Genomic DNA, 10,552 nt, shown 5'->3' with positions numbered 1-10,552 from the left:
CAAATGCATTAGGCCCTGCAGAAACCCATGGGTGATGTGAGAAAATTTAGCAAAATGCAATTTTCTACCTTCTCCTAAGCACGGAGTGCGTAAGGAAGTGTTAGGCTTTGAAAAAGTTACAAGAAGAGGAGATGAAGTTACATCAGAGCCACTCTGGTTTAAGAACATGGTGCCAGGCCCACCTAGCAGAATTAAACCATCAACAAAAAGACAAAAAAATCACTAATGTGAGGTGAGAATAAAATGTTAGTGCAAGAGAGAGAAGGCTCCTGTGCTGCAGGAATCCCTGGATGTGGAATGAACTGGGACTGTGGTTTGCGGGAGAATTCAGCCGTCTACAGCCTTTTCTGCTTTTGGCTCAGATTTTCTGGTGAAATGTTCAGAAAATAAGGACTGAAGCCATACAATGCACAGCAGCAGATCGAAATGCAACAGGTATTGGCAAAGTCCCCTGTTACCAAGAGGCTTGATTCGAGGGGCTGAGATGGCTCAGTAGTTACAGTGCTTGCTATAATCTTTAATCGCAGTTATGTTTTTCTTCACGCAGTGACAGAGATCCAAAAGCCCTGCCTTGGCACACTCTCTGTTCAACCCAAGTCCAAAAACATGATCTCAAGAGGCAAGATTTTAACCTGGTTTTGTAAGAGGCAATGATGAGTCTGTCGTAATGTGTTTATGTTTACACCTCATCTGCTGTCTGTTCTACCTTCCTTCCCACGCTTCAATTTTATCCAAATGGCCAAGCTTGCCAGAGAGTTGGGAATATCCAAGATGCCAGGACTGGGAATATCCAAGATACCAGGACTAGGAATATCCAAAATACCAGGTTCCTACAAGTGTTATGAAAAAAAAACCACAAACCCAACCAGCCAGGAAGAAGAGGGCAAATTTGGCAATGACTCCAGATGGAGATGTGAGTGCAAACTCAACTTCACAAGCCACTGGAGAACCCACACAGGAGTCTGCCGTGGCTGTGTGGATCCCTCTTCAGCCACAGAGCAACTACTCTTTGGTTCTTTCAAATCAGCAAAATCAGGATCAATTTTAAAAAGGTTTTGAGCCACTGGCTCAGCAATGAGCTCATTCCTTTTTAGGTCACTTAAAAGTTGGGGTCTGCACCGTGGACCCACATAGTCAGTGGGCTGCCATGTCCTGCTGTGCCCACCCAGAAACATGGAGTCCCCAAGCCCTCCAGAAGACAGTCCCTGTGGCTCTACCTTTCCTGGTACCACAGTGCATAATATTATTTTAATCTTGTCTGCTGTCAGCTGTCAAGTCAATGATTAATCCCTTCCAAGGACATCTTCCAAAAGGCTGACCAAGCGGTGCAGCCTACAGAAAGGAGGTTCAAGGCACAATTGCACAAGACTCGAACCAAAACCAACAAACCAAAACCAACCTAAAAAAAAAAAAAGGAAAATAAAAAGACATTTTTGCTGTGTGTTTGACCTGAGCGTGTCCCAGGGAGCCCTAATTATGCACCATGTCCCCTGATGCCAGGCACTGCAGAAATAGCCAGAGAGCTTCCCTTGGCCCTGTGCAGCCCCTCTGCCTTTCCTGCAGGCCCAAAGTGCCTCTTTACATCCATTTTGCTCAATTTTTGCCTCAGCCAGCACATCACACAGCCCAGGCCCCAGAGCCACCAGCCCTGGGCAGCTGGTGCGTGGTGTGTTTGGCTCTTTAGACCCCCAGCCGCCCCCAGACACCCCCAGCTGCCTCAGTTCAAGGCAGGTCCCTAAGCTGAGGGAGCAGCAAAGGGGGACCCAGACCCCAAAAGCAGCTCAGGGGACACACGGGGAGAGCAAACACTTTCCGTGCATTTGGCTTCCCCGCCCCCCCTTCATTTTTTCTCCTCAGAAAGCGGTGCCAGCCACCCTTGCTGCCATCGGCAGGCTGAGGCAGCGGCATGGACACCTTGCAGGAGGTGTTTCAGAAGGTGGACAAGATCGGGGAGGGCACCTATGGCGTGGTGTACAAGGCTCGCAACAAGCGCACAGGGCAGCTGGTGGCCCTCAAGAAGATCCGCTTGGACTCGTGAGTAGGGCAGAGCCGTGGCCCTGGGGCCACCATGGCCTGGCCTAGCCCAGTGCCCACCCAGCCTGCCATGGGACTGAGCAGGAGGGCCCTGAGCCCAGCCCAGCATCCAAAACGGCGCTAGAGGCTCAAAAAAGCCTGATGTGAGGGGAAAAAGTATTTCTACCAGCTCCTGCAAGCAGCTAGGGCCTGGCCCAGTGCTACCTGGCCCTGGTTCCATGGTGGCGCAGGGCAGGGGGAAGCGGCCACCATTTTGGGAGGTGGCCTGTGCCCCAGGGCTGTGGTGCCGGTGCCTGGTGAGGCTCAGCCTCCCATCAGGGTTGACTTCAACCCCTCCAGGCTGGGGACTGAGGAGATGAAAGCTCGTTACTGATCCTCTGGGTCGGCCCTGGGCTCTTTTGTTGATGAGCACTGCTGGTGTGGACCAGGGGCCATGGTGGTGGGACTGCACCCCATGGTGGTGGCCCCTCGGGGTGATGGAGGTGGGTGCCTGAGGGGCAAAGAGCTTTCATGTCCCCACACATCCAAAAAGCAAGGCTTGGGCATTTAAACCGTTGTTGTTTCTTCAAATGTACCTTCAGGTGCTCCCAAACAAGCTCTGCCCAAGAGCTTGCACTTCTAGGTCACTCCCTCTCCTTCCCTGTGCCTCCATTTCCCTCTGCCCCACCCCAGCCTCACGCACGGCTCCGTCCCAGACTCAGAGTGCCTGGTATGAGATTCCCTCAGGTGATGGGGTACCATGGAAGAGACAAGGGGCACAGGGCCTCGATAGGCTGTGGGATCCCACTGGGGAATGGGGTACCACACAGCCCATCTCTGCTGCAGGGAGATGGAGGGCGTCCCCAGCACCACGATCCGAGAAATCTCACTGCTGAAGGAGCTGAAGCACCCCAACATAGTCAGGTAAGACCTGGACGAATCGTCCACACAAGCTCATTGATGGGCTTCTGCATGGGGAGCTCTGAGTACAGGCAGCAAGAGAGGTTTTCCTGTCTTCCCCTGACTGCACAGACAGAAGCAAAATAAACAGAAAAATGCAGGAATCACTTGCATTTCCCTGGTTCACAGCAATAACTCACAGCACTGCCACTTCACTCCAGCAACACAAGCTGGTCCAAGATGATGCTGCCCCATACTATTTGCTACTTATTTATATCTGCCTGCCTCTGCTCCAAAGGACTTGAAGAGCAGAGGCAGCTGTGGGAGGAGGGATGTTTGTGTATTTGCAAAGGTCTGGAGAAGGTGCTGAAAGGTACTGAAGGGAGCATTTGCATTTCTTTTACAGGCTCCTGGATGTCATACACAGCCAGAAGAAGCTCTATCTGGTGTTTGAGTATCTGAGTCAGGACCTGAAGAAATATATGGACTCATCCCGAACTGGAGAGCTTCCTTTAAGCTTGATCAAGGTACAGTGTGGAAGGAGTGCTAACAGACAAGGCAGAGAGCATGTGTTCTTGCTGCCGTCTGCTGGGCAGTGCCAGCACCGAGCTGCTCTTACCCAGACTATGTCTGGAAGAGATTCATCCTTGGCTGGAGGCATTCAACCTCAGTTCTCAAACACTTCAGCTGGGAAACCCTCGTGGCACTATTGCTCAGCGCGTTTATTTCCCAGCTGTTTCCAGGCTCTCCAGCCCATCTCACTGCAGAACAAATTGCTATGAAGAGGACAACTGAGGGATCTATTGCTAATTGCCTTTGTATGGAGTAATGGATGGGTAGAAGGGACTGCCAATGGTTGGATTGGAGTCTCTCTGTCCCCATGTAGGGTGGGAGAAAGTTACTGTGCATCTCTAGTGTCCCACAAGCCTGGCGTTGCATTATAGCAAGGTCTTTTTTCCTATTCAGGTCTATAAATGATGTGAAGTGTGTTGGTTCACACGGTTCAGCTTTCAGAGTGGTTTCATCATGGTCTTGTCTGAAATCTTTTCTCTCCTTAGAACTACCTTTTCCAGCTGCTGCAGGGTGTGAGCTTCCTCCACTCGCACAGAGTCATCCACAGGGACTTGAAGCCGCAGAACTTGCTCATTAACAATGCAGGAGCAATTAAGCTGGCTGATTTTGGACTGGCAAGAGCTTTTGGAGTCCCCCTACGGACATACACTCATGAGGTATTGTTGAGGCTCCCTACCACCTGAGAGCGGGGTACACAATCCATAGTGGGTGAACAACAGCAACATGACAAGTTACTCATTCATAACTGGGCACAGCTGTGCCCAGTCATGTGCTCTTAACCTAATCCCCAGCTAACAAGTTACCTCATGTCCCCACAAAGTGTGCTGACTGCTTTTACCCTAGCCTGCCTGCAAGCTGGGTTCCCACCTTCTTTGCATAGGGTATATTTATTTGTTCCAGAGTGTTCTGTTGAAGAACGATCTGTTAATCCCAATCTTGCTGTTACTAAGGCATCTGCTAATTCAGCATGGCCTTGACACACTCTTGATTTGTACAGTCACTGCATTACAGCTAAGAAGAGAGGATCCCATGCCTCTGGTTTCACCCAGGGAAATGACAAATCTCGTTTGTTGGTTCCTTACCAGGTGGTGACTCTGTGGTACAGAGCCCCTGAAATACTGTTGGGATGCAAATACTACTCGACCGCTGTGGATATCTGGAGCATCGGCTGCATCTTTGCAGAAATGGTAGAATGGGTTTAAACAATCTTTTTAATGAGCAGGGAGGATGGATCTGCAATGGGAAGTGGGGAAGGAGGGACAAGACGCAGAACATCTGTGATACTGTGGTCCCACCCCGTGCTGGTTAGCTGATCCTAAGCTGCAGCCTCAGAAGGAAATCTGCCACCCTCAGGGGCCTGGTGGAAGGCAAAGAAGCCTCTGTAGTCTGGCTGCAGCTCCAGGTGCATGGGAATGTGATGCCTCTTCTTGCAGATGGGGAAACTTCAGTCTTGTTGCTGCAGCATTTTGATCCCGGGAGGAGATGACTCTTGCTGATGTCTTATAGTGGGCTGTAGAGAATGAGGACTCTCTCAACATGGCAAAGTGGATCTCCTAGGGGTCCATACTCGACTTTGAAAAGCTCTTGTTATCCCTGCGCTATGCCTAGTTCCCAAAGCCCCCAAACTGCAGATCAGCAGAGCTTGGGCAAGTAGGCAGGGGGGGAACTAGCTGGCAAGAGTGGCTGTTAGGAAACTGGAGACAAAGGGGGATAAGAGACTGGCTGAAAGAGGGACAGCCTCAGGGGAGCATGGATCCATGGAGAGGAGCTGGAGACAAGCAGTCAGACACCTGTGACTTTCCCAGTCACTGCCTGGCAGAACCACTGCATTGTAAGGTCTGTGCAGTTGCTTGCATCTGCCGGAGCAAGGGGTTGCTTGCAGTGGGAACTGAGGCACGCAGCTGATGGAAAGGTGGGAACTGGCACTTTTCCCCCCCCCCCGCAGGTGACCAGGAAGGCCCTGTTTCCAGGGGACTCTGAGATTGATCAGCTCTTCCAGATCTTTCGCACCCTGGGCACTCCCACTGAAGCGACCTGGCCTGGAGTGACCCAGCTGCCTGACTACAAGGGGGACTTTCCCCGATGGGCAAGGAAAGAGCTGAAGGAAATTATTCCCAACTTAGATCGAGATGGTAGAGACTTGCTGATGGTGAGTGAGGACTCAGAACAAGACCTGGGAACAGACAGGACCATTTCAAACGGGGCAAATAATAGGGATATTTGGGACTGACCTACCTGGAAGTGGGTTAGCTAATCTGGCTCTGATGTTAATCTCTGCAACTGTAAAAAACACCGAATCATTGAGTAGGGCTCAGTCCTGACTCTGAAGCAGGGCTGTCGTTGTGGGTTCCTCTAGGAAACCACTGCATCAAGGGTCAAGAAAGCCTTCTACCATAATCCCCACAGTAACTTCAACCGTGGGTTACTCCCAAAGCCCAGAGAGCTGAAAGCAGGATGAACGCGAGCGTCTGGGCCCAGCTACGTGCAGATGGAATCGATCATTTGGTTTTTAAAATCCTAAATCTGCTGTGGTTTTCCTCTCACAGCAATTGCTCCTGTATGATCCCAGCAGGCGCATCTCGGCCAAGACAGCCCTCAATCACCAGTACTTCTCCTGGAGAAGCCCTCAGAGTCCTGAAGAGCGACGTGCGCTGCAGAAACACCGCAGATGAGAAGACACAGGCCTCCCCACGCACTTGCAGCTCCGGGTAGCAATGCAGACCTGGTTTGGGGCATTTAGCAGCGGGCTGGCTGGAACCCAGGGTCACTTCTGCAGAGCCTGGAGGGGGACATTCTTGTGTTTAGAGACTCGGCCTGTTGCTGGGGGCAAGTTTGTCTGGGCTACAGCCAGTAGAGCTGTTTTGAAGAGGTTATGTGCAAAAGGGTGGGAGGCAGTTTTCAGCATAAAACTGAAATGTAGATGAGAGCATCCTTCAGATGTTTGTTCTTGCGTTAGTCGGTAAGATAAGGTGACACACAGTGACGTCTGTCTGACAGACCGGAGCATCCCCGGGTCTGTCGGTGGCAGTTTCTGACGCCAGGGCGTGCTGGAGCTCCACTTTGGGTATGGTAGCACTTCGCTGCTCAGCTCTTTGCTGCTGTTAACAAAGACCGGGCTTGTCAGCACTAAACGAGTTCTTTAATCTGAGCTGTTTTACAGAGCTGACGTTCTGCTGTTTCACAAGCTGAAGAGCACTGTCAGGTGTCTTAATTTGTGCTTTAACTAGGACCAAGAAGCCAAAAGGTTCAATTAGCATAAAGCACTTGCTGCACGCGGCTGGAAGTGGCTAACAGCTGAAACTCTGGCTTTCTGTCATAGGTCCAGACGTAACGCTGTTTCCTTCACTTTCTTGTCTTGGAAATGTTTTTGCTGTTCAAATGTTTGGAGAATTGTCACTAACTTTTGGCGTGGTTTTGACATAATTTTTTTTTCTTTCAGTACAGAAAAAAATAAAGGCTTTTCATTTGTTCAGAAACTTCAGTGTTTGTTGTTTGGCACGGCCCATCAGGCTAGTGGCACAGGCTAGTCTGGCTGGTCCTTTTTTTCCACGGAGCATTTCTCCTTTCCTCATCTCCTGCACTCTTTCTTTTACCCTTTCCAGCCCAAATCCTTGGCAGATGCTGATGGTTCTGCAGCCCAGTGCTGTCTCCGTATGGGGAAATGGGCTTGCATTCCATCAGAGGTTGCCACAGACCAGTTCAGTTCTACTTACTTAAATACTCAAAACACAGATTTTTAACTTAGGGAAGCCAAACTTCTGCACTCTTGTTTTTCGTGCAAGTGCACATGTTCCCTCCTAATAACTGCAATCCTAAGAACTGAAATCAGCACAAGGTGACAGCTTTCAAAATCTACTGCATTCCTACAGTTCCATGAAAGATAAACAATGCAGTAGAAGAGAGCAGCGGCTGTACACACGGCTGTAGTGTAAACCTCCCTCCCCACCTACTAGACAGCAGAGAATTTGCACGGGGGAGAGAAATCTTTAGAACGCCTCCCGAAAAAGCCCCTCTCAGCCCAAACCCTGCCTGTCTAAAGCCAAGCTCTGTTGCTCTTTGGCTTCCTCCATCATTCGTTCCTTCTCCTACCCAACACAAGGCGGCAGGTGGCTCTGCTTAGCTCATGACATCAAAAAGACCTTTGTCATCCATATTGTAGCAGCCGCAGCTCCTGACAGATCCCCGACAGTGAAACCCTGGGACCTGTTGCTCACCTCCCTCTGGGCCCTGCCACACTGCCTGGCTGTACTTCCCCTGGAGGGTTAGAAGCCACCAGGACCTGGGGAGCTCGCTTGCCTCTGCAATTTGCACAAATTAGTTTTTTCAGGGCGGATGCGGGTTGCTTTGCTTGTGAAGCTGTTCTTGGGAATCATGCTGGAGTGGCTGCCTGGAAAAAGCCGACTTGCTCATGTTTGGGAGGGATGGTTTTCTGATTGAGCAGGGGAGAGCAAGCAGCTGGGCTCACATGGCAGCTTCAAGAGCCGTACAATGGGAAAACCGAAGCCCTGATGTGCACCTGCAGCATCTCATGGCCTCTCTGTGATAACACCCAGCTCACAGGGGCACATTTGTGACACCTGGATTAATTCTGCTATAGGAATCATTTCCCTGCCTTTGCATACATGTTTTAAAGTAAATTCATTTTGTACAGACAATGCTCCATTGTTTGCTCTGTGCAAACAAATGCTTGTGTTGTACCAAACAAGCCGTTTGCAGAAGAGCTGCTTGTTGTTTGGTTTGGTTTTTTTTAAGCTATCTGCATTAAGAAATAAATACCAAGGACATTCATCCAGTCCAGAAACATGAATAAAATTACTACAGCTCATCTCGCCCAACTAAATGAAGCAACAGGCTGAATTTCAAACATTTATGACCCAACCCCACTGCCAGCAAAGGGAACCAACAACAGCTATGTCGAAATAACTGCTCTGGGAAAGCCAAGCTGCAGTGCCATCGCCCTGCGCCCGGGAAGGGAGGAAAAGCACTACCTGGCTCCTGAGCAACTCACAACCCTGCCAGGCTCTGGGGAAGCCCCGTGGCTGTGTGGTGCTTCCTAAGAGCACATCAGGAAGACACCATATGAGCTGTTTTCTGCAGATAAGGACCCACTTGACAGCAAAGAAAAGGATTTTTAGTGGGTTTTTTGTTGTTGGGTTTGGGGTTGGGTTTTTTTCAGAAACAAAAAGCAGGCCAGCCTTCAAAGGGAGACTGCTCAGCCAGCTAGACTGCCTCATCGCCTCCTAACGCCTTCACCCAGCCCTAGGTAAATACCTCCCACCATGCAGTTAGAGAGCACTTTATTCAAAATTATTAACTGACTGCCTAATTACCAGAACTCCAAGTCCCTTAGTTACAGAGCATTCCCCCAAACCATTTAATCAGCACTTCAGGAAAGAGTCACCATGCGAACACTGCGCTGCTTTAAAAACAAGCAGGGGTTTATCTCGTTTGCAAGGGGAGCAGGTGGGAGGAGAACCCCACGGGGCTGGGCAAGGGGAAGGCTGGCAGCAAACTCACCTGCTGGGCAGGGCTGAGCTGCAGAGGAGGCAACAGCCCCGCTCCTGATGGATCCTGCCTGCTTTCAGCCAGCCAAGGGGAGCAGAGCCAAAGCACAGCAAGGCTGCTCCCAGCAGCTTTGAAGAGCTGGGACCTGAAGACCCGCTGGGATTCTCACTGGTCCAGGGCTCCTTGATTGCACTGGGATGTTATCCTCACCTGGCCACGTTCCTGTGCTCCAAGGGCTGTTGGGCTTGCCCTGGCAGGAGGCCAGGTCAGAGTTTCTCTCCTGATGTGTCCTCTGGTCCATCCCTTGCTGCTGGTCCAGACCAGCCAGGAGTGGGTTGCAATGCCCCAGTAGTGCCCTACCAAAAAGAAGCAGGCTAGGGATGGATGCTTTAGGGTGTGTGCAACAGTTTTCCCCATTGTAAAGCAACAAATTGCCCCATGAGGTGGCCACGGATGCCAGCCACAGGCCTGACAATAAACACAGACCCTGCAGAGCACTGGACAGAGCCTGGGCAGGTCTTGGACCAGAAACTCTGTGTTTCCATAGCTGGACTCGGATTGTTAATGGTGAACACTGCCTACCAGCAGGAAGGTAACAGGACCCGTGATTGTGCTGAGCTTGCCAGCATGGGAACAGTTTCTTCTTGGAGCCCAGACTTGAAATCCCAGCAAGGCTGTACAGAAATAGAGGCTGTGCTGCTGCTCTCATTGGGGAAGGAGGGAGAGAAAAAACTCTACCCTTCTGGGTTATTTTGGGTTTGTTGTTGTTCCTAAACAGCACCAGCTAAAACAACCCCTGAGAGAGGGGAAAGAGCAACTCATGTCAATAGAAAGTCATCTTTCTCATCCCACAAAGCCAGGGGATGCTTCACAGTGGGGTAGATACTAGGGAAGAACATCTGGGAGATGAGAGTTGATCCTTTCAGCAAGGGCTGAGCAGTGGAAGTGACGGAGAAGAGTGAAAGCTCACCTGAAGAAATAGCAAGTGCAGATTTTCCCATACTGCTGGGTGGATCCTGCAGCCAAGGCCAAGAGCTGTAGAAAGCAACGTCACTGTGGACTGCAAGCATCATCAGTGCTACTGAAGGTCATCCCTTCCCTTGCAAGACATCTGCCTGGTACAGGACAAGCCCCCAGAGTCACCTACTTCAATAGGGTTTGGTTTTGCTTGCGGCTTGGCTTCCTCGGCCAGCAGCTCAGTGAAACGACCCAAGGCATTGTGCAGCCAACACCATCACTGGTTTGCAGCCAGAGGGGCATCAGGGACAGGCAGACGGGTAGGGGGCGGGCAGGGTGGCTGTTCCATTCAGTAGCTGCCTGCAATTAGACTGGATCAAACATAACATGGAGCTGCACCCTTTGGCAACCAAGTCCCTCTTTCAGAGGTGTCCAAATGCCCAGGGAGCAAAGTCCTGTTGGCTTTCAGTTTTAAAGACAAATAAAACAAAATCTTTAAAACTATAGACTCACAGGCAGAAAGAAATTTAGGGGGTTTGTTGTGAGATCAGGGGCAGAAGGGGTCTGCAAACCCTTTGTAGATTGGGCTGCAGGGCACAGGATT

The 10,552-nt window shown here is 50.7% G+C and overlaps 1 protein-coding gene across 2 annotated transcripts; it reads left to right on the top strand.

Annotated features, from left to right (window-relative positions):
* Window positions 1-87: 87 nt before the first annotated feature.
* Window positions 88-6,944, top strand: CDK3 (cyclin dependent kinase 3). Of its 2 annotated transcripts, XM_055724087.1 has the most exons (8): window positions 88-2,034; window positions 2,860-2,937; window positions 3,320-3,440; window positions 3,972-4,142; window positions 4,572-4,682; window positions 5,044-5,045; window positions 5,440-5,635; window positions 6,033-6,944. In XM_055724087.1, the coding sequence occupies exons 1-8, from the start codon at window positions 1,907-1,909 to the stop codon at window positions 6,156-6,158; spliced, it is 933 nt and encodes a 310-aa protein (XP_055580062.1). In that variant the 5' UTR covers window positions 88-1,906; the 3' UTR covers window positions 6,159-6,944. The 2 variants fall into 2 exon arrangements, with proteins under 2 accessions (XP_055580062.1, XP_005447401.1); XM_005447344.4 differs by lacking the exon at window positions 5,044-5,045 and having other exon boundaries at window positions 4,572-4,673; window positions 5,432-5,635.
* The last annotated feature ends 3,608 nt before the right edge of the window (window positions 6,945-10,552 follow it).

This window comes from Falco cherrug, chromosome 1 (genome assembly GCF_023634085.1).
Source record: "Falco cherrug isolate bFalChe1 chromosome 1, bFalChe1.pri, whole genome shotgun sequence".
In the NCBI taxonomy this organism is placed as follows: Eukaryota; Metazoa; Chordata; class Aves; order Falconiformes; family Falconidae; genus Falco; species Falco cherrug.
This window is presented reverse-complemented; position numbering and strand designations above follow the sequence as displayed.